At 40.3% G+C, this 24,091-nt stretch overlaps 2 protein-coding genes across 2 annotated transcripts; one reads left to right on the top strand and one right to left on the bottom strand.

The window, feature by feature from the left end:
• Window positions 1-829: 829 nt before the first annotated feature.
• LOC109482036 (proteasome subunit beta type-5-like) lies at window positions 830-4,464 on the bottom strand. Its single transcript, XM_019784688.1, has 6 exons — window positions 4,280-4,464; window positions 3,506-3,650; window positions 3,103-3,214; window positions 2,437-2,566; window positions 1,710-1,914; window positions 830-1,426 (listed from the first exon to the last, which is right to left on the bottom strand). The coding sequence occupies exons 1-6, from the start codon at window positions 4,424-4,426 to the stop codon at window positions 1,338-1,340; spliced, it is 828 nt and encodes a 275-aa protein (XP_019640247.1). The 5' UTR covers window positions 4,427-4,464; the 3' UTR covers window positions 830-1,337.
• Window positions 4,465-14,834: 10,370 nt separating this feature from the next.
• On the top strand, window positions 14,835-22,134 carry LOC109481949 (ZP domain-containing protein-like). The gene is made up of 10 exons (XM_019784566.1): window positions 14,835-14,853; window positions 16,040-16,309; window positions 16,647-16,828; window positions 17,388-17,560; window positions 18,185-18,287; window positions 19,967-20,106; window positions 20,813-20,921; window positions 21,269-21,464; window positions 21,599-21,739; window positions 22,082-22,134. Exons 1-10 carry the CDS (start codon window positions 14,835-14,837, stop codon window positions 22,132-22,134), a joined length of 1,386 nt encoding a protein of 461 aa, XP_019640125.1.
• The last annotated feature ends 1,957 nt before the right edge of the window (window positions 22,135-24,091 follow it).

Here is a 24,091-nt window from a genome sequence, read left to right as displayed (position 1 = left end):
GAAAAACGACTGTGCGGCACCCTAGGACCTTTCCTTCAGGTATTTAAGTAGCTGTCTTAAAAACTAAGGAAGGGGAGGATATGCCATTTATTGCTAGGCTTAATGATTAGTTCTAGTCAGCACTGTGCGTCACCCTGTAAAATTGTGCACCAACTACGGTACTTAAATTTACCAGACGCCCGTTAACAGAAACGTCTCGCAAAGATAATTAGGGACCTTCCCTTTATCATATCGTCCGTAAGTATACTCGGTGAAGCTCTTCTTGTATTCGAACTTGACATTACACAGTGTAGGACATGAACCTATATGCACTTTACTTCAGCTACAGTTAGGGTGGAATATCGTCACGATATGCTGCGCATTAAAAGTTAGTTCAGGTTGAACTTTCTGAACTACCGGGTCTCACCAAGTCTCTTCTTGATTCTTCTTTACGTCTGTGGGGTAAAAGCATACTGTAAATTGGTCAATAATGTTCGAGCTAGGTAGCAAAAGTTCGCAATCTAAGAAAAATGGTGGACATGTTCGCGGAACTATTCTTTGGCAGTGGCGGCAAGTGCCGTTTCGGCAGCGTCAGGGTTCCCTAAATAGATCTGTTGAATAGAAAGTTTGAAAAATTTCCTATCCGAATTACCCTGTTGACAGACGCATCAGACTATACCTACAGGCTTTACATGTCATTCGCACGGTGTTGCTTTACTGTGTACTACATTGTCGTAGTAGTACTGTTCCAGAAAAGTGCGTTTGAAATAAAACAACTTAATATTATCGTTACTGTTTCACTGTTTACTTCATTTAATTCTTTTGGTGGTCTCCACCAAGTCTTGTTTATTATTCTTTACCTTCTGTTGTTTTAAATTGGACTGGGATACGCAAAGCCAATCTCCTTCCGTTTGTCCATTTATGTTTATCTTACTGTAATAAAGCTGAAATACATTTTGTAAATATAACTCCCCTCGACAAATGTGTTTGCTGGGTGCTAGTCTTTATTCCCCAGGACAGAAAGTACATTGTACATGGAGTCTATAGAGAGTTAGCATGCTGGTTCACTACTCAGCTTATGCTAAGCAGAATGACAATGACTCAGATACTAGACCACTAAACCCTGAAAACTTGTTGTCATCAACTACATCACAATGTTGTTCTGTTACGCCAGATTTCATAATGTCAAAGAATGAGACTTTGAAGAACTGTAATTCTAAATCCTGGGCATCACAATACAATAGTTTAGTAACAGGCTGTTGTTTTTTTATTATTATTCTACCAAGAAATGTTGAACATTTATCCTGTAATCAGCTTGAATGTCTGAGCTAGTAAATAGGGTACGAAAACATTGTTATCTATTTCTTCTCTTCTTTGTACTTGTAGTGAAGCTCCATGACATCTGTCTGGGATACCTTGATCCAGCCTGTCTCCTTCATATGGTACACTAGGGAACAAGGTAAGAAATATTATTAGGAGTTACAAGTATGCACTTGGTAACTTCATGTATAAGTTACACAAGGGAATGAAGTGTTAAAGCCATAACCATGCCAACACAACCATTTTCTGACTCCAGACTACTTAAAAAGAATAAAAAGAATTAAAAAAAAGAATTATATTTACAAGAAAAAAGATAATCTACCTACCAACCCTAATTTTTTCAGGTCTGAAATGGGAACACTTTTTTCCCTAGGCCCTACATAACACATGTAACAAGCCAGTCTACTCACAGTTGACCACCCCTCCACTGTAGGCATCCCTGTGTGTGGCGTGGTAGATGGCCCTCTTACCCAGCTCATAGGCCTCCTCCACATTCATGTCCCACCTGTAGCCACTGTCCAGCACTCCGTAGGCATACGTGGAGCCTGACCCCACAGAGAACATGTTGTTAGACAGCCTGGTGCCGTCACTGTCCACATAGTACAGGCCGGGTCCCTAGGGAAGGTTGGGGGGAGAGTGGCTGTTAGTAGTGATAGAAAAGGAAAGTGATCTTGATCCAGTTTTAGCTTACTGAAGAGTTAACCTTCCACTAATCGTGACAGAGAAGACAGCACAACTTACACAACACAATCTAGCAAGGCTCAAATTACATTAATTGTAAAGATGCACATGATGTGCACATGAGAAAAAACATACTTGCACAATTTTTTTTCTTTACTTGCAAGAACAAAGTAGAATTTTAACACAGATTTAAACTACACTGTATGAACAGAAAGATCACTTTTCTTACATGCATTAGGAGCAGCTACTGTTTTTTCACATTATCATACCTTTACTGGATGTTTCTAGTGGTTGCAATTTAGTCTGTTAAGCTTCTTGCACTGGCAGAAGTGCAGTCAAAAATTATGTGCACCCCTCCAATGACGATTATGTCACTTGCACATTGTGGTGAATTTAAGGGGTAATTCAAGCCCTGTTTAGTATAACTATATCTTAACAACTGTGATTATTTCCTACCCTCTTGTCCCAGCCTACAATCATGGTGCCCATGGACAGACCCATGCCCTTGTAGTTGTACACAATGTTGGCCAGCAGCTTGGAGGCAGCAGCCACAGAGATTCTCTCCTTGTTCCTCAGTTCATATATTCTGTAATAAACAGAAGGATGGATTATCAAGGGATAATAAATAATAAGTAATGCCTTGTTTGTATTATTCTATTTAGTTAGTGCAAATTCTCTGGAAATTAAAAGAGGCCGATATAGAATATAACCTATGCGAAAGAATTTCAAAGTATTATAGTGCATAAGTTGTGGAAGACATTTAATACATCTAAAACTGTTTGTTTTATGACAATGTACGAAATAAGTTGTCTATGGAAACCATTTACAATTCACCCCAATACCTCTAACTTAAGTCTAAGCTTATGGACCAAGAAAAAAAAAGTTCTTTAAACTACCGAAAACGCCAAAATTTTTGAACAAGTGGGACATTATGTCTTCCATGGTTTACAAAATAGAAGTCAAACCCTTTAGACATAGCCCCAGTCAATAACCATTTATAATGTAGATTAGGTGCTTTTATGGTTATTTTGTACCCCATTTCACTGTTCATTAGTGGCAAAATTCCCTCACGCTGGCTAGAACACTGCACTACTGACTAACAAAATAAGAAGACTTGTTTACCTGCACTGCTCTGCCAGGACTCTCTCCCAGAAGGAACAGTCTGCTGCCCCGCCTGCCATGGTGCCCAGCAGGTAAGGGTTGATCTCTATAACCTTCTTCACTGTCTGGGATGCTGAAGAGTAAAGGGACAAACAAATGAGTGTCATTGTGGCATGATTATTTACTCTTGTACACATACAGTACAACTCAAGTTACATTTGGCACTTTGGCAGATAGCAAAAATGAATTCAAGATCAAGGACAAGTTTGATAACAGGGCCCCTAACAGCTTCCCTGGTGCTGCAAATTACAAGTCACCGGTTTTAACTTCAAGATAAACGTATTTACAGAGAGGAAGAAAGAGACTTGGCAGCTGAAATAGGCTTGGTAACCAGGCTACCTAGTACTAGTAACTTCTATCTCACCTATGTAAGACCCAGCAGTAGCTCTGGAGTCTACAGCCACGATGACGCCATGTTGCCATTTGAAGGCCAAGGTCGTGGTGCCGTGGTCAAACTCAATCTTCATGTTCCCCTCACCAGTAGTGAACGGCTTCAGGAACTCAGCCGGCTAGAAATGGCGGAAGGAAGAAATCTTTTTTTTTTCAAGATATGGCAAACGGGCAACACAACAAGTATAGATGAAAATATTTCTGCAAGGGAAAGACTTGGAAATCAAAAAAGCTTGAAGTACTACTTTCTGTTATTACTTGCAAGTCATATACATGTAATAATCTGCCAGATTATAATGTTATATGATTTTACTTGCCATATCAGAAAATCTTGTGCTATTATATGATACCCTAGCTACAGCTGTTGTTCCTGCCATGTTACAACTATATATATGTTTCAGGTATATACATGATGGGGGTCTAAATTGTGACTAAGGCTGAGATTCTTACCCTGCAAGTAAAGTATAATTTGCAAATTTGTTACATGCAAGTAGATGAATAAATTATATAGATCGCTTTTTACTTCGTAAGAGTATAGTTTTAAGCCCATTAAAAACGCATGTTCAGTCTCCTCAATATGCATAGCTGGGGTATGTAAAGAATTTATTCGCGTGAAAATATATACATTAATGAACCCGTCAGTGTAAAAATTTTACAAGCTTTGCTAACACTTGGCATGGTGTTGGGGGGGGGGGGCAATGACACAGCACACCAAACAATCGAGATTTCTCCCAAACGTTCCACTTACGTCGGTAACTGCTGGGATGGAAAACTTGTCCAGACTCCACAGATTGTTTAGAACGTCACTCTCATCGACGTCGCCTTTTCCACCAGGCCTGAGGAGGCCGATTCTTGGGTTCGGAGCCTGGAAATTACACACACTTTCTAGCGCCATCTTTGTCCTGTGAATTCTCGCGAGATCGTTGTCAAAGCGTGATTTCATCGGAGCAGCAGCCGTTGGACTGGCACGCCCCATAACGACTGTTGAATGAACTGCATCTTTTCTGCCGTGGGAAAGAAACGGCTGGATGTATGGATAAATCTTCTCATGGATTGATACATCTAGCCAATCTTTCATCATCAGTGGATTTAATAGGTCTCATCAATGATGAACGGGTTACTAGGATTTTCTTTCACTCGGAAACAGTCTATGTTAAAAGTTTCTAATCTTCCTTGGACTTATTCTAGACTAACAAATCGAACTTCTAGCATGATGATATGAAGCAGTCCACATAGCAAACATGATATATTAGCTATATATAGAATGACCCATTCACAAATTCTTGATGAGTTATGCCATATTTCTCCGGATCCCTTCTGGGAGCGAGGGAATCCTGACAGATCATTGTGACTAAACAAGCTTAAGTGTCACAGTGTGTGTGTGGCTTCCGATCAACCTTGGCCTCATGGGAACAAACGTTACCTACCTGTCATTCTCCCACACACAGCTATCCTGCGGCTATGCGGTATATATTCGTGGAATCCCAAGGCGAACGTACTGCCGTGGGATAGGTCAGCATGGGAGAATACCTAAATATCACCGTAATTAATCACATGCGGACCGCAAATATCAAGAAATTGCTTATATATATATAACAGAATTTGTTACATTTCATTATAGAGATAAGTTTTATCACATTTTAGAATTAGCCAATGAAACCCTAACAAGTTAACATATCATATCAAAGCATGTTTAGACCTAGAACAAGTAGTATACGTGACATGCCAACTCAACATGATGTTGATGTTCCTGTATATTCATATAGTCTTGTACGTAGGTTAAATCTTTTGTCTTTTGTCTGTCGTATATTTTTAGATCTGTTACGATAGTCACTGTACGTATGTACTTTTTGTTGTGTCACTGATGATCAAGTATGTATAAGGTCCTTGAACAGGTCCTTGAGATAACAAAGCCAGCAAAGTTCTCCTCAGGCACTAGTACGTTACCAGCTCACATGCCAAAGAAATGACTGTCTTCATTATTCACATCTCACCAGAGCGTGGGAAGGCTAAAAGTCCAACAAACAGAATCTGCGTATACGTATGAGAGAACAACAAATAAAAAAATGAGCGATGGATGGGAGGGTAAAAAGGGGGTTACAGAGTTATTTGACTTGTGATATTTACGGTAGACCGTAACGCTTTACTTCTCATCATGGGCTACAGTGTACAGATATGTACGATTACTTTTCCCGATGAAATATGTGAGTGGCTTTTATTCTTAACGTTTCATTTGAATTGCATGACTGGATATTTCGTCTGTCTCAAGTGCAACTGAAAAGCCTCCGCCTTTTCTGTCTCTTATTGACTATATATATTCTTCTTCCTTCTCGGTCTGTCACCCCTTCCTAATAATACGTGAACGCTATTTTGTATTTACAGGTAACCCACTGATTTAATCTATCTACGTACTCCCTCATGCCTTCCTTTCTCTATTTCCCCCCACTCTTTCTATCATGGGTCTATAGTAGTTTGGGAATGACCGAGTCGACTGCAGTTCATTTGACCTCCGCATGGCGCTATTTCTAAGAGACAACAGAAACCCCCATGATGAACCTTAATCATGTTTAGATAAATAAGAGGACACCTGGGTGTTCTGAACAGTCCAAGCCAGCTAGCTGACTTCACCGTTGACTACCCGACTTGACCATCGTGTACCACAGTCATACTCGTAAGTGTTTGCTTTCACCTATTCTCCATTTTAACCGTTTTAATTTGTGGTGTTCAATATACTAGTACAATGATGTTCGCCTGTTGACTTCTCGTTTCGTTTCTTCAACAGAGTTCACTACATTAGACCATATAAATAAATCCATACAGTGTGCAAATTGGGAAACGCATTACATAATGTTTAAATCTTAGAGACTACACGCAAAAGAATAGTTAAACCTCTTATGTCCTATATTCTGTACGGAGAATGACTTTATTCATACATGTACTTTGTTTTGTTCGATCTTAGTTGTAGACTAAGTATACTACCATACAAAACTCCTCATACTTTTGTTGAGTCTAAAAAGATTCTTACGTTTACTGAACACGTTTCGTCATGCTTTCCTGTCATACATAATACATAACACGTCCCTTTCTATTCACCTATTCTACCCGTGAATAGAAAAAAATATCGTATTTTTTAAAATGTTTTCTTGATTTCGTTCCTTCCATATCCTAGAAGTCTTTCTGTCAAAGCGTTTGAATACCGCAAGCTACAAGGCCATGTCATGTATATTTCTACCGGTATTATAGAGATGCTAAAGTTATATTTTACATAAATGTATGTTTAAGGATTGAGAGAATTTTCCTCGACAGCCAATATTGTGTTGCTAGGTCTAACACATAGACTTCAGCTTGATATCTTGCTCAGAAATGTCCTGTCCTTTGGTCAAATTTAGACGCGAAACTGCCGGGTAGATGTTAGTTCATGCTTTGGGCAGCTAGGTGAACTGTTCATTGACCGTCGTTTAGTCGTTCAAAAGTTGCAGAAAAACGACGTCACCTCTCTAGGAAAAATAACAGTATAAAATGTAAGGAAAAATCAATATAGCTGTTACTAGATTGGTATATGCTATAATAAGGCAATTTTCAGAGCTAGTTGAAGACTAAAATGTCTAGCTTTGAAAATTAAAATTTATTAGCTTCATACCCCTGTCACTTGCAAATCAATTGGCCGACGAGCTTGCGATCTAGCTCTAAATAACATTCTCTAAATTTCTACAGTGATACGCCTGGTGTCTTCTCCATCATCGTATAGCTTTTCGCTCAGGGATTGTAGCGTGTCGGCTGAGCTAGTCGGCTGAATTCACTGCTATTAAAGACCATGTTGATTTGATTATATGGATGACATCCGCGCGCGCATGACTTTTCGTCCGTTTCCAAGATTTCGACCGTACTGTAAATCGTACAAAATGTGCAAATATATGTCGTATATTGCATTTAAAAAGTATTGGAAAACCGTGTGTCGTGCACAGATTTGCCGCAGTGACAGGCCCACTCGTCACCAGATTTGCCAGCCATATCCCAGTTGTTACGTCCACATTTTCTGAACTGCACAAACTTCCTTTAATACTCCCACCTGCTTTGTTGTGGTTTGCTTGTATGATACGGTTGCGATATGATGGACATAGTTCTGTACAGATTTGCTGAACACCCTTCTATCTCTCTAGATTTGCTTCAGTGCACGTCTTACCAGTCTAGTTTCCCTGCATGACGACTCTTGCCTGCCTAAAAGTCGTAATCGATCAGACTGAATTACCATCAGGCCTACTGTATTTCATTAATCTGCAATCATTATGGTACATGAACCTTCGAAGTAAATTTGACAGCGTGGTTAGGCTTGTTGAATCAGAATCTGAAGGTTCTAAGTTCGAATCCCTGGCAGGCCCAACTGTTGTGTCCTTGACCTTGGGAAAGGCATGAGGCCAAAGCAAGTCATTCTTATATCCACGGCGCGGAATTGAATTTCATCCGATATAAATCTTGATGCCCTCCGACTGTGATCAACATGCCGAAAATATCGTAACATTAGCCACAAGCACGTTACAAATTAAATCTTCGTTTGCCTTTTGTATGCGACCATTCTAGCCCCAGTGCGCCTATGGCAGCAAAGTCACGACCAAGCCGTGGAACTCTTCATGCATGTCTCGCCGGTAAAGTGGCCCATAAATACGTTACAAATTAATCAACATTTGCCTTTTGTATGCGACCGTTCAAGGCACGGTGTGCCTGTGGCAGCAAAGTCGTTATCTCTCATGACCTCACCAGGGCATGAGAATATCCGGAGCTCCATGTCTCGCCAGTCAGCAACAAATACGTTACACATTTTGCTTTTGTATGCGACCATTCAAGCAACGGTACCGGGGCCCTTTAAGGCAGTAATTAAAGTCATTATCTCCCACCAGGTCAGTAAGGTCATGAGAATCTTCATGTCTTGCCGGTAACACCAATTGCAAGCACAAGTCACAATGTGCGACCATTCTATAGCCACGATGGGCCTAAGGCAGCAAAGTCATTTTCTCACACCGGGTCATGAAGGTCATGAAAATCTTCATGACTCGCTGGTAACACCATTTCTGTATCGGTAAGCCGGTGTCACAGCGATGTCGCCCTCCCGGTGGGGTGAGATCGCTAGATCTTGGCCCCTACCGTCTCTTAGTTTGTGTATGATTCAATTTTTCAATTTAGTTTTTTTTAATTGATTACACTGCATGAATTATTCTTGAAGGAGAACATTTTTTAAGAAAAATGTATTCTATAAGTTAAATCTTACGTTATTGTTATTTATTAGACACGAGTCCTTGCCTTTTTATCCAGTCGCGCATTTCAACATGTTCAGATAAATATGACCTTTCTTCCGAAGGTGTTTAAAAAGAAAAGATATTAATGTATTAAAGACCCTTGACTATTTCCTTTTTCCTCCCAACATCACCTGAAGCTATAAAAACACCATGAGGCTGTCAGTTCGCATGATGCTTGTGACGGCCGTTGTCATGGCAACGCTGATTGACGACTCCGACGGCCAATCAGATGGTACGTTTTGATAGTCACAAATATTTTGATTTTGTGGATGTTGATTTTATCACCACGTAGATGAATATTCCACGTCCAAAGTTTTAGTATTAGGCTACACTGATTTAATTTAATGGATGACATCTGCGTTGATTTTCGCCTGTTCTAAAAAAAGCACCTCCTCCAAAGCTAGCTTTGGGTACCATCCTACGGAGTCCCGTCTTGTTAGCTTTGGTCAGCTCCCAACGTCGCTATCCCGCCAATATGCTAGTACCAACGTTGGGAGCTAACAAGACTAGTACCATGCAGATTCCAGACTAGTACTAGATCTGACTGTAGGTTGTTTTGTCCAACAGTGGATCACAGTCTGACGTTCAGGACCGGCACGTCTTCTGTCAATTCTGGCAGTCCTGATACTTTGACAGTTGACATCTTTTCTGACGATTGTGTTGGTGCCTGCACAACAACTACTGTATCCGGACTTACACAACCCGGGTAGGTAATATCAGATACGTGTAACTCGTACATTATGTAGTCTCGATCTGATGTTTTGTCTTCTGAAATAACAAATAAATTACCTAGAGTTCGATGATGCATGTGCTTCTTTGAAAAAAAAACCTTTCTTGTGTTCATTATTTGGTGCCACTGTGATGAGTTACTTTTGCATTTAGATATCGCTTTTATATATAAATTCACAAAATTGTGCCCTTCATATTCTATCTTCTCATATAAAAAACACCAAAGGGCCAACTACAATCGAGTCTTTACCGCTTCCAATTTTGGGGATCCCACGCAGCTTCGAATTACAACTTCAGGAAGCAACTGGCTCCAACTAGACTGGGTAAACTAAATATATGATTTATACACTACTAATTTTAGCACACTTATCTCCGTTTAGTTTTGAACTAAATATACGCAATTCTTACTGATTTTTGGTAAAGATCCCAATGCAACTTTAGGGTGGTAAATTAAGACCAGAATAATCTGTATGATATTGACACATTAGCACATTTTCATACTTTTGATCATTTTATAAAACAGTGCAGAAACAAGCTTAAGGCCGAATATGGGTCCTGAGAGGTACCCTCAAAATCTGCCCAGGATCCTACCTGTAACCATTTTCAGTCACAATTTTTGGCATCTTTGCTCCATGAATGTCGATATACATTGGGATAGTGTTGTTCCAACTTAGTGTAAGTGACTGGAATATTGACTTTGAAAAATCTAGTTTTCAAGCCTTTAAAAAACTGAATTGTGCACCTTTAAAATAATGTTATTGCAATTTTTCTTTGCAGGTTGAAGTATACAATGTGTATACTGAGAAGCACTACAGGTTTACCTGTCCCAGTAACGGTTGCCAGTTGTCAACTGATACCGGTGAGGGTAGCCCACAGGTGACCTTAGACGTCGACGGTTAGTACATGAATCGTCTTGCATTTTTATGCTTCATTTTTATGCTTCATTTTTACAATTTTTTTGGGTACATTATTTTTGTTCAAATAGGTACATATGTCAAGGCATGTTTAGACATAAAAACAAGTATATGTGAACAAGATATTTATAGTGTTATACGCAGGTTAATTCGTTTGATTAGTTATCTACCAATAGTCTATCCACTGTTGTTGTGTCGATAACGTTCTTCTATTTACCTAACAGAGGATCACAGCCTAACGCTCAAGACCTCTACATCTGGCGATTCTGGCAGTCCTGATTCTTTGGCAGTTGACATCTTTTCTGACGATTGTGATGGTGTCTGCGCGACAACTACTGTATCCGGACTTACAGAAACCAAGTAGGAAATATCTGATACGTGTAGTCCGTACACTGCTGCTTTTTTTCTCACCGTAGTATTAGAAAAATTTACATTGAGTTCATTGACACGTGTATGCTGATCTAAATCCATCTTGAAGTTTCTTGTGTTTATCATTTGGAATTTGTATGTAACATTCAGGTTCATACAGTTTACAATGAATTACAAGGTGCATTTCATCTTCTGCTGTACGCTATTACAGTTACAAATGATGAATGATGAATGTTTGATTTTTTTTTACATTTCCAACATCAAAGCACCGAGTACAGTCATATTTTCAACGCTTCCAATTTTGGTGATCCAACGCGGGTTCAACTTACAACCTCAGGAAACGACTGGCTCATCCTAGACTGGGTAAGCAAATGTAAAAAAAATATTGCGACTTTGTCAATACAATCATCTCTGTACTATCATAAAAAACTCATCTGTGTTGGTAGTTACATGTTTTAAGTTAAAACTATTGATCGAACACAAAGAAATTCTCTCACCTACAGCTTTCCAACAGTCAATCTGGTCTTCCTCAGTGACCCACTGAGACTTGCCACGTGGTTTCTTTGAAGAGCGACGTCAACACTAGGTCAAAGGTATCTGGTAGACGATGTCGACCCCCGTCGAGATTGAGAGAAGGGCGATGGACCCGGATCATCTCTGTTTAGTTTGAACTAATTCCCAATGTTTTTATGTTGATCGTATTTATATTTTTCTATCCAGGTTGATGTATACAGTGCATATACTAGGCAACACTACCGTTTTTCCTGTCCCACCAGCGGTTGCGATTTATCTACTGATGCCAGCGAGGGTAGTGAGCAGGTAGCCATAGATGTTGATGGTTAGTACTGAATCGACTTGTAATTTCATGTTTCGCTTTTGGCTCTTATTGGCTTTAGTGTATTTATAAGTTACGACAGGCAATATTTTTTTCTGAAGTGTAAAAGGACATTTCTCCATTATTAGAAAGAGAATATTAAAGAGAAATCTTGGTCAGAATTCGTTCCTCCATCACATGACAGCATCAGCAGTAACAGTTATTACTGTCATACAGTTGAAGATCATTAATACAAAGATATAGTTACTATGGAGAAGTAATTACTCAAGATGCCAGTCATTCGCAGGTGGTCATCATTAATGCATGTGTCTATAGGGAAATTTCAAGAGATCGAGGCTGAAAGGTGGTCACCGCGACAGATCTGTGTGTTGTTTTGTCCAACAGTGTATCATAGCCTAACTATCAAGATTTAAGGCATGTGTCTATGGGGAAATTTCAAGGGATCGAGAAAGGTGGTCGCCTTAGGAGGTGTCCCGCGCCAGATGACAGTTACTTTATGTTGTGTTGTCCAACAGTGGAACACAGTTTAACGCTCTGGACCAGCACTTCTTCTGTAAATGCTGGCAGTCCTGATCAGCTGACAGTTGAAATCTTTTCTGACGCTTGTGATGATGTCTGCGCGACAACGACTGTATCCGGACTTACAGATTCCGGGTAGGTAAGGCCATATTGCCAAAAACAACTGCAGTTTCTGACCATACTGTAAATCATTCAAAGCAGCTGTAAAATGAGCAAATATAAGCCGTACATTGCAGACGAAATTGGGGGAAAATGATACTTGTGTCGTGAAATGCCAAAATCAATTCCAAAGGAAAAGAAGAAAATGTGAAGAAATTAGAATAATGGGTTAAGCATTCGCCATGCCATACTCTGTGTGTTTAGTCCTTTGTTCAACCTTCATAATAGAAAGCTTGTCTGGAGTTCATATATTCATATCAAAATTTGATTTTTTTTCTCACATGCAAAACATCAAAGGACCGAGTACAGCCGAACCTTTTCCGCCTCCAATTTTGGTGATCCAAGGCGGATTCAACTTACAACTTCTGGAAGCGACTTGATGATCCTAGACTCGGTAAGCAAATATCGAAGAACTTAATTGCGCATGGTACAATGTATGGCAAAGTACAAAAAAACGAAATGCATTGAAAAAACTTAATGTAGAATAAAACCTAATAAACTAGTATTCTAATTACTCAAACAACAAGGACTAGCACAAGTACTAATAGTGTTACAATCGAGTGGGGCCAATCACGAGTTTCTGTATTTTTTAATTCTAATAACAAAGCAGTCTTTTATATATTTACCAATTTTTGCATTATGGGAATCATTGCATGTAAACATATATTCAAATCTGTCTCTAGCATCGAGACTCTTGAATCTGTTGTCCTTGATTCGAGAAATGTAAATAGCTTATTGTGTAAAATATCATATTTAGTGCATTCCATATAACAAAGTGAAATCCATCTTCAAGTTGCTTTGGACAAAATGGTTACAAAAAGTTCGGTCAGAAGCTACATTATATAAACTACGAATTTGTCAGTATGCCCATCACTGTTTACTTTGGTATGGATTCATGATCTTATAATTTATATGTTGATGTTGTTGCTATTTTTCTTTTGCAGGTTGAAGTACACAATGTGTATACTGGGCTGGACTATCTTTTCTCCTGCCCCAGTGGCGGTTGCCGTTTATCAAGAGATGGTAGCGAAGGTAGCGAACATGTAACCTTAGATGGTTAGTATTGAATCGACTTACATTTTTATGTTTTGCTTTTGGCTCGAATTGACTTTAGCTGAAATTCAACAGGAAATTTGTCCACCGATCACTAGGACGAATTAAGGAAGGACTACTTATATTATTTATTAAAATTGAAATACAAAGAAATAACACGTTAAATAGACATCTATCTCAGAGATGATTTCCTTATATGCTGTTAGAGTTATTATAGTAATACAGTTGAAGATTATTACTAAAAATGAATGACACTGACTGTGACACTGGGCATCAGAGATCAACAGCGATGAAGAACAAACATGGCAGTCGTTCGCAGGTGGTCGTCATCAATGCATGTGTGTCTATGAGAAAATTTCAAGGGGTCCAGAAAGGTGGTCGCCTTAGAAGGTGGCTACCGTACCAGATCTGACTGTATGTTGTTTTGTCCAACAGTGTATCACAGCCTAACGTTCATGACCAGCGCTTTGGACCACTCTGGCAGTCCTGATTCGCTGACAGTTGAAATCATTTCTGACGATTGTGATGGTGTCTGCACAGAAACAACTGTATCCGGACTTACACAACCCGGGTAGGTAATATCAGATACGTATAGCTAACCTGGAATCCAGTCTGTTGTGGTTGGGGTGGATTTTCTTCGGGGCTGCTGCAGCTCTTCCCCGCTTGCCTCAGCTAGGTTCCGCGGTAGGTTTTTCATTGATTAGCCCCACCGCGGTAATCAACTCCGGGCGTGCCGAATTCTGTCACTACTGTTAATTCCATTATATCCTACCGGGCGGTCTGTTAAGCTGGACGAGGGAAAACTGTTAGAGCCCCGAAGACAGCCAGCCCCAACCACGATAGAGTGGATACCAGGCTAATGTGTAGCCCGTACATAGCTGGTTTATTCTTAGATAGTAAAACATTTATCTAGAATTCGTTGAAACATGTATGCTTATTCAATTCCATCTTGTAGTTTCTTGACGAATGTGTTCATCATTTGGTGATGAATATGATGAATAAGTTGTTACATTCGCATGCAGATATCACACATATATGTAAACCTATAGCCTTTCACAACACTGGTCCCTTTATATATAACGAATATTTGAATTTACATTCTCACATGCAAAACATCAAAGGAATGAGTACACTCGGAACTTTCAATCTTTCAACTTTGGTGAACCCGAGCAGCTTCGACTTACAATTAGAGGAAACGACTGGCTCATCCTAGACTGGGTAAGCTATTAATAATAATTTATAAACTACTAATTTCTCAGTACAATCATCTCTGTTATGTTTGAAACTAAATTCTAGAATTTTCATTTTGATGTTATTAATGTTTTTTCTCTCCAGGTTGAAGTATACAATGTGTATACTGGGGAGTACTACCGTTTTACCTGTCCCAGTGAGGGTTGCCATTTGTCAACTGATCCCGATGAGGGTAGCGAACAGATGGTCATAGATATTGATGGTTAGTACTGAATCGACTTGCCTTTCATGTTTGTTATTGGCTCTAATTAAATTAATTGGCTTTAGTGTGAAATAATTTACAACAGTACGACAGGTATTTTGTTAAATTCAATGAAATGCAAAAACAAATTTGTCCAATGGTGACTTAAGAATTAAGAAGGGACAGCCTGTGCAAAGTTTTGAAGCTTATTTCATCATTGAAGAAACATGTTTGTTGCATGTAATTCTGTCGAACAAAAACTGTCTCATATATGCTACACCGGCAAACGACAGGTTTTTTTTCAAAAGCTCTTGTTTTTAATCTTTGAATGCCAACATGTTGTGTAAAAGACGGGCAAAATTATGATCTCAGATCAGGCCATGGACGTCGTGGGAATATTCACGCCTCGAGAGCCACAAACTACGTTACAAATCAGACTGACATTTGCTTTTGTATCTGACCATTCTAGCCAAGATGCGCCTAAGGCAGCAATTAAAGTCATTATCTCTCACCAGGTCACGAAGGTCATGAGAATCTTCATGTCTTGCCGGTAACACCAGTCACAAATATACGTTACACTAGTTTCCTGTATGGGGCCATTGTAGTATTCTTTGCGTATGTCTAGTCTGCTAATCACCAAGCAGATCTTACGATGGCCGTAAAGACAGTTACTGTATAACATTGGCCAGGCAGTATCCATTTTACAGACAGTTACCACTTTGCCACCCAAATAAAATGCCTGGTCAAATGGTAACTGTCTGGCAAATTAATACTGCCTGGCCAATTTGATACTGTTCTTTGCAGCCTACGAAACTTCATCTGCTTGGAGATTATAGTCTGCCTCAAGTAACAAAAAACATGCATTCTAGATCAAAGGGGATTCACAAAATAGACAAATGACTGATCAATTTTGGTGATTTAATGATAAAATAAGCATAAGACCTTTGTATAGGCTTCCCCTTCTTAATTAGTCCAAGTCATCATTGGACAAATTTGTTTTTGTATTTAATTTAAGAAAAACAACCTTACCTGTCGTGCGGTCATACATTATTTTTGCATGCTAAAACAATTATATTTGAAAGTTTTATTTTCTTAGCACCCTTTTACTCTGAAATAGAACACATGTATTGTTAGTGTATGGAGAAGATGCGTTGCTAGCGTGCACGTATTAAGTGTCTTAAATGCATCTATGCATCTACCTTGCCAGCTTTGTCTGATTTGACGATCGTCGACACGGGGCCACACCACATCAGCCTGGCCTGGACTGGACCTGCTAACGTCAACAGGGTAGCACGGTACCGACTCCGCTACAATCAGGCTGGGTCTTCGTACCAGGACTGGTCAACCCCGCCTGCACCGGGAGACACCACGGCCACCGTATCCGGACTGTGGGCAGATACAGAGTACAACTTCACCCTGACTGCGTTTGGAGAGAACGACGAGCAAATAGGAGAGATCAGTGGAACAGGGACAACAGGTTGGTCGGTGTAAAACATGGATCAAAAAAGGCTTTCCATGGAATAAGCTAATGAACAGATTCCTAATCTTCAAGCAGATCTTTTGGTGTCTGCAGATACACAATCAAATTGACCAGTCCGCTCCCGAAATGGTAACTGTCTGGCATATAGATACTATCTGTCCAATTTGATTCTGTCTTTGTAACCACCAAAGATCTACTTGGAGATTAACAGATTCCTTTCTCTTAAAATATGAAATTGCAGTTGCCGTGTTTCTCACATGGATTTAAGATCGAACAATTGTGCATATTGTAAGTTTTCGGCAGGACCTTCGACAAGATTATCATTATTTTTCAGCTCCTGTTATCGTGAACGTGGGGTGCCATCAGGACCACATGACCGTAACCTTTCCTAGAGAAACACTAACAGGTGTAGATGTGGACAACATGCACCTGTTGGACGACAGCTGCCGTGCGACAGTTACCAACGAGTCGGTTACTTTCACGACCGGTCTGCAAGACTGCGGGACGATAGAAGATGTAAGTAGTAGTAGACAATTGGAATATAGAGAATACAATGTAGAAAATAGAGAACATTACAGAAAAAATAGATGAGGTACCTAGTCCTAGTTACATGGACCCTGGGAGGTAGACTAGTATACCGGGCCGTTAGCTGGTACCCCTCGGTGGCCGAAAGCACTACGCCCGCCGATCTAAATTACCGCTACGGGGGAGTTGAGCCCATTGGCCGGCGGTAACTTAGATCGGCGGGCGGGAGTAGTCTGACTACCAGGGCAGTGGAACATGTAACTGGAAACTAAGTAGAATAACCTTTCATAACAAAGGTGTTCCCTTTTTTTAAAATATTTACCTTCGCAGAAGGAAAACTATTTTTGCTCAGTTTCTTCTTCTTCTTCTCCAAACAAATAAGGCCAATGACCTGGACCAGACGTCTGTCACCATAGTAACTGGTGCTGTAGCAACACGCTGTGGTGTTGGGTTACATCAAATAGCAGAGCAGCACAGTATCTGACTTTGAGTAAGAATTCGAATAAACCGTGTAGTACCGTGTAGTTTTGATCTCTTCTTGGTTTCATAGTCGTCAGAAGCCGGCATACTCACCTTCAGCAATGCGGCAATCGGTGCTCCGGTAATGGGTGCTAATGGCGCCGTAAGGGGAACGCCCTTCACCGAGACGTTTCAGTGTGAGTTCACCAGTCAGTTCGTCGTCTCACAGGGAGAGGAAATCCTCTACAACATTCCCTCTCCTCGGTAAGAGTTGGCGACTGTGCCTAAACTAGGATTTTGTCTGTTATGATAATTCATATTACAGTATGAGCAAAGGAAACTCAGCTCCTGATAACCTTCCTTAATGCATAGCTTATTAAATGTACGAAAAACTATTTATCAGCGCAGTAAAACTGGATCTGCAAAGTCAAGTTTCTTGTCAGTTTTAAATTAAATAGAATAAATTAAGTTGAATCAACGCTATCCCATATCATAATTACACCTGTGAGCAAAAATACAGTGTTTCTAATAGAAAATGGTTTCTTGTTTCGTAACGTAGGCAGATTTGAGCTATTTATTGGCGGTGCCAAAGATAAAGGTACTCCTCCTGTAATTTGTTTCCGGCCTAGTTAAAACTCTTCAAGTACAAAATGATGAAAAAATTGCATTAAAAATGCCAATATCAGACTGATTTCCGCATCACAGAATACTTGCTTTTGTTTTGCCGCCCTGAAATCGCATCGGGGTGCCTTTCTACTTCTACAAGTACAGAATCGTTCATATCAATTTAGATTCTGGCCGGGTAATCGCGTGTTTACATTCACACCGAATGTGTAAATAGCATGGCATAAATTTCTCATCAGCGATGGTAATTGTCTATCTGTACAGCGTGCAAGTCGTGGACGGGAACAACCGGTTCACCTTCGGGATGGACACCTTTACGTCACCAGATTTTACGGAGACCTACAAACCAGACGACTACCCTTTGAAGGTAAGGTACTTCCTTCGGTCTCACTGAGGCTTAACTTGCCTATCAAACTACGCTAAGGCTTAAGTATAAACTACTTCTTTAACATGTGCACCTTGACCATGCATGCTCCGAACGGTCGTTGTGTTCAGGCTAGGCTGGGTGCTTCATCTAAATGCATCTGTGTTGTTTAAAGATCAGCTGAACAGTGATTACACTTATTACTCCGTGAAGGAGGTCAGGACCTCCGGACGGAGTGTTGTAATCGGCTGATTTTTCATGTTCGCAGTCAAAACACTGGGTTCTCTTTGTGTAATCGGCACGCAATTTTATACGCCGTCTGCGGGCATGCCCGTGTTGATGCACGAATGTGTATTTTTGCCGTTGCTGCTTTCGCGGTCAATGTAATATCGCAGACGCACCCCTACAATTACGAGGCGAATTGGAATGGTCCAGAAAAACGCGTTGTTTGGAATAGCAGTGGGGTTCAAAAAAGTTCATGCAGATACGGGGTGGTTTTTATAAGTGGTTCCAGATGTTTTTGCCCATGGTTAAGAGATGCCAAGTTTTTTGGAAGATGTTCGCAGCCAAAACGCATTCTTCCGTACGTCGCATTTCTGTGTAATTTCGCATGTGGTGTTGCATTATGTCCGGGATGATGCACGTCTTTTTATTTTTACCGTAGCTGTTTTGATATTGGAGTAAATGCTTATTTTCGAAACATCCCCATTTCTTTGAAATGGTTTCGTCCGTTTATGCAACTGTTACTGCGCTAATGACGACCAGTCGCGCTGTCCTGATACACCGCGAATGTGCGAGTGTTCCCTGTAGACAGTCCCGGGAGTCATTTTTTTGCACATTCCAGGAGCCAAACCAAAATACGTTCATGAACCGAGTCCAAAAAACCGAAACGTGAAAATCGGATGATCGGACCTGATGTACATTTCTCTTTCTATAGATTGTACACACAATACACACATCTTTAGATAATCTGGCCATGGCAGGTTAAAAAAAAGTAACCCTGAATCATACTAGATTAGCGTAAATGCATGTTAATGCGTTCAAAACAAGAAAAAAATTGTTTCCGGGTATTAATCTCTTGAATCACGGCGCTGAATATTGACGCAAAAATATTTCGGGCATCGCGCGCCCTTCCCGCGTCACGTGTAGGCATCTCGCATCTCTGATTGGTTGTTGCGTCTTAAGATGACTGAGCCGACGCGCGTTTAAACAATTTTTCTTTGTTCGATTTATCACACTTCACAGAGAATTGTCGCCAATGGCTACTTCTTTTTGTTGCAATATATAATACTTCACGGAGAATTGTCGCCTATGGCTTCTTGTTTATTTATTTATTTGATCTTCAGACACCTGGATGGCCTAGTTCAATTTTGACAAATTGATTTTCAATAGGGTCCAGTACAAAAATACAATAAAATCAGACATAACAGATACAAACAAAGACCGATATAAACAAAGCAGAATCGTTATTTGACCTGCACCAGACGGCTGTCAATATGGTAACTGGTGCTGCAGCAGACTCTGTGTGGTGTTGGGTTACATTATGTGAGTTAATACTATGCATTTCCTTTGCGAATGTTATCATTCTAGCTTCGGTTACGATTGCCATGATTATACGTGTATGCTGTAATAACCACATACATCGCTCTCTTCCATATTTTTCTTTCTCTCCCTGTGTTTAGGTATCCTCGTCTGACAACTTTAACTTCGGATTGAGCGTAGACTCACCTCTGGACAACCTGGAGCTGTTCGCACTCGACTGCCTCGCCACACCGAGTACCGACCCTGACGACACCCCAAGCGTCAGCATCATTGAAGACGGGTATGTCGATGTTGTGTTCACCTTTGTTTTTATTAATCTTTCAAACACATGGGTAGTCCCTTTAATTCAGCCGTTGGAGGCTGATTTCCCAGCTTATGGAAAGATAATACAAGAAAGTAAATATAACACAAAATAATAATAATTTAACATAACAATACACATCAATCAATTAAGCAACAAAGGGAATACACGCCGTGATGAAGATAGTATTACAATAATAATCAGTCAGTGGTGTTTAAGTTGGTCAGGGGTCAAATTTCATAGCCCGTCTATCGTTGTTGGGGAGAGCTGTCGTCGGGGCTCTAATAGTTTCCACCGTCCAGCTCAACAGTCCGCCCGGTAGGAGTGTTTCGCTCGTAGGAGTTTTGCTCGCAAGGAGTTGATCGTGGTGAATTGTACGTCGTACAAGTAGTACGTCGTACAAACCCTACCGGGGAAACTAGCTGAGTCGGGCGGCCGGGGAAGAGCTTAATTCTGCAGTCCCAACGAGAACTCGCGCCCCAACTAGCTACTGCAATAAACTGGACACGAAACTACTGATTTCCTTGTAACAGTGGTGCCAATTTCGTAGAGGCAAGGAGGTTATCCTTGGTAGACGTTAGAGATGGTCAGTGGTTTAACCCACGTTAAACCACTCAAAAACCAGGCCAGTACTGTATATCATCATCTGTGGCATCATGGTCACTTTTCTCGTGTTCATTTCTAGGTGCGACGTCGACCCAACGCTTGAGCTAGACACTGTACAGTCTAACGACATGGCTTTGTACTACAGCATTCAATCGTTCACCTTCCCCAACATTCAACCACCCAACCTGGTAACAGAGAGACATAATGTATAAACTCTGGCCTGGTGGTGGGCAGTGTTACATATTGTCAGCTTTGTTGATGTAAAGTTTTGTCCTAAAAACTATTCTTTACAATGTATTTTGTGGTGAGGTGATCTATCCATTGTCATAAGGTTTAGATCTGCAATCAATCAATGATCTGCGACATCAGGTGCTAAATGCAACTGCGAGCAGCATCAGGTGCTGCGGGCATCAGGTGCTGGGGGTATCAGGTGCTATTGTCATCAGCAGCTGTTGATATCTTACTCCATGGCCTTCTATCTATCGCAGCGGTCCAGCTATATTAATGCAGATGTAATATTCTTCCTCCATGTCAGGTGTACATCCACTGCACCATGGTAGTCTGCTTCAAGGACGATCCGAACTCGCGCTGCAGTGAGGGGTGTTCCGCTAGTCGGCGCAGGCGTGCTGTGTCTGACATGGCCGAGTCCCGAGTGCGACGTGCCAGCGACAGGGACCATTCAGCCCAGGTCACGCAGGGACCATTCGAAGTTGAGGGGGGACAAAAACAAGGTAGAATTTATGAAATAAAGACCAAGCCTTCTAACCAACTCTCTCTTACTGAGGGACGACTGCGTGTGCAAGATGTCGGTTAGCTTGCGGAGTGAATCCCCTTTACTTTATCATGTCTATGTGTCGTTCCACAGCCTCCACCACCCCCACTGTCGGCATCGCTGTTGGGACTGTTGCAGGGATTGCGGGCGTCCTCCTCCTGCTGGTCGTTGCTGTCTTTGTGGTGAGGAAGAGACGTGGTCGTGGCATCAATAAAAACGCCGAGGATCGCGTTGGTAAGTAATATATAATCCAGACACTGTACCTGCAGGATTTGTTTGTAGATACAATTCCAAAGAATACGTCGGTGAAGGTTAGACATCCTGGAAATAAGATACGCAAAAAAAAGTCAGCAAAGTCTGCAAGTCAGCAAAAATGCTGGCAATGATGTGCCATCCCGTGCACTTAGTTTTTAATGGTGGATTAGTGTCTACGTGTGGTCGTCAGCATACAGATTTTAAATCCAAAAATTTACTGGTATGATATACCCATAGTAACTGCGGCAAAATGTAAAATGATCATTTCCTCGGAGGATTCAGTTCTTTGCTCTAATTGGATATGTTTTTTTTTCATCTCAGGTCTTGACAACTATTCCTTCGAGATCTGGGGAAAGGGCAAGACCGGCCCCTAGAACGTGAGCAGTGTCAATAAGAAGAGCAAACCGCCTTCTTCCTTCTCTCTCTTACTCTACCCTTCCTTCCTTCCTTCCTTCCTTCCTCTTTCTTGCAATTTTTTCTCCTCTCCATCTCCCTTTCCATCCGTCTCTCAATGTTTCCATCCCTCCCTCTCTTCCTCTCTAAATCTCCTGGTTTTTACAAACTCTTGTACAATTATTACTCTTTCTTTCTTTCTTTCTTTCTTTTTCTTTTTTCTTTATTTCTTATCGTTCTTCATTTATTTAGCTCTAAAACGTTATCATACACACATATATAACAAGGTTTCAATTCATATAAGTAAAGCTGACATGAACCAATTTACAAAATTTGGGATAATCAATGCATCAACGAAACAGATTTTTTTGGTCGGATTAAGACTTAATTCACGACAAGTCCACAACATATAGCACAGAACAGCAACGCCATATATTGGACAAATTCCATACTATTTGAACATAACGATATCTGTACAATACATTATAACAAAAGAACATTTCTGACAAATTGTAGATTTTTCAAAGAGCCAAATGTATGAAGGAACATTCTAATTATGGACACCAAACGACACATAAACACAAATTTAACACATAAAAAACGTCAGCTAAAAAAATGCCTGTGGAAGGAGCTTTTAAAGGTACCATTACTGCCACCACAATGTAACAAACATGACGGCCAATATGATAAACTGTAAGATGTAAAAACAACGCACTTCTATGGAGACTATTTTCAACATATTGACCGACATATTTGTAATTGACAACCGTCAGATTGTCAATTAGCAAAAGGAGACCAAAGTGCAGAAAATTGGAAATAGCCAAAGTGCAGTGAGGGTGGTTGTCAAACATTGTGGAATAATCGTTCTCATAAGATGTATGCAAATTGCTGGTAATAATAGCACTTGTATCTTGATATCAACTTTGTCATCTTCTAACTTAAAGGAATATTATGTAAGCGGAATATGCTGTCTTTATCTAAGATTTTAGACGCAAAATTATAGTGTGCTGTTGTTACTTTTAAGAAGCTTAGGGGACTAATATAACGTTCATCGCCCGGTTAGTTATTGCTTAGCCCGTATTATAGTTATTAATAGACTTATTGACAAGAAGCCATGATGTTAGAGTTATGTATCATGACTGCGGCTTATAATTAGTGCAGACCTGTAGAGTGAGAATATTTGTTTGCTTACTTCAAGTTACCTGTAACCAAAAATATGCATGGTGTTGTATTTGTAAGGAAGCCTTAATCTAGAATGTAACGTGCATTGATCCTGCTTTATAATAATGTTGTGTCATGTACTGTTAGGTTTAATAGATATATCTACATGAAGATAGAGTAGAACTAGCATCACTTATTGAGCAGGACAATCGGTAACATAACTAAAACAAATCGCCTTAGTTATACTTATAGGATAGTGTATCGTGTATCGTGTATGTGCATTTGCTTGTTAAGCTTTTGAATAAATATGCAGTTTTGGTACCAAATACATGTGTCTGTCATTTCTGTATTCCTTATGATGTCGAACGAAAAACTGATGCTCTTTTCGCCACGCTCACAAGCAAACGGGAGGACGTATCATACATACGTATATGTACAGGAGCTCCTCTTCTTGTAAGTCGATGCTTTCTATTTCTTCCATATAAGCTTCCTTCTGTGGGTTATACTTCTGATTTGGGGGTAGTTGCTGGGTAAAACCCCAGTATAGGTGGTGTAAAGCACCCACAGGAAACACTAGTGGCACTGCAGTCATAACCAAAGAAACATCGAACATTGCATCCGGAAATGATTTTAATCGTCTTGACTGATATATTGTATGAGCTCGAGAATAGTCACAGGCTGTTAAGTAGTATGCAATTCCGCTAATTATTGTAACAATCGGTGGGCATTGATTATTGTACAGTCGGATGGTAGCGTGTGTTGGTTTAAAACATTACA

The sequence above is a fragment of the Branchiostoma belcheri genome, unplaced genomic scaffold, assembly GCF_001625305.1.
Source record: "Branchiostoma belcheri isolate BF01 breed outbred unplaced genomic scaffold, Haploidv18h27 scaffold59, whole genome shotgun sequence".
In the NCBI taxonomy this organism is placed as follows: Eukaryota; Metazoa; Chordata; class Leptocardii; order Amphioxiformes; family Branchiostomatidae; genus Branchiostoma; species Branchiostoma belcheri.
This window is presented reverse-complemented; position numbering and strand designations above follow the sequence as displayed.

What these genes read in the sequence shown, in the direction of transcription:
- LOC109482036 (XM_019784688.1), bottom strand. Translation starts at nt 4,426, where the DNA reads ATGGCGCTAGAAAGTGTGTGTAATTTCCAGGCTCCGAACCCAAGAATC. An exon ending in CCATCCCAGCAGTTACCGAC is followed by an intron (nt 3,651 to 4,279) that starts GTAAGTGGAACG and finishes CGCCATTTCTAG; the next exon opens with CCGGCTGAGTTCCTGAAGCC. An exon ending in TTGTAGGCTGGGACAAGAGG is followed by an intron (nt 1,915 to 2,436) that starts GTAGGAAATAAT and finishes AACCTTCCCTAG; the next exon opens with GGACCCGGCCTGTACTATGT.
- LOC109481949 (XM_019784566.1), top strand. An exon ending in TACAACATTCCCTCTCCTCG is followed by an intron (nt 17,561 to 18,184) that starts GTAAGAGTTGGC and finishes CTATCTGTACAG; the next exon opens with CGTGCAAGTCGTGGACGGGA. An exon ending in AAACGCCGAGGATCGCGTTG is followed by an intron (nt 21,740 to 22,081) that starts GTAAGTAATATA and finishes TTTTCATCTCAG; the next exon opens with GTCTTGACAACTATTCCTTC.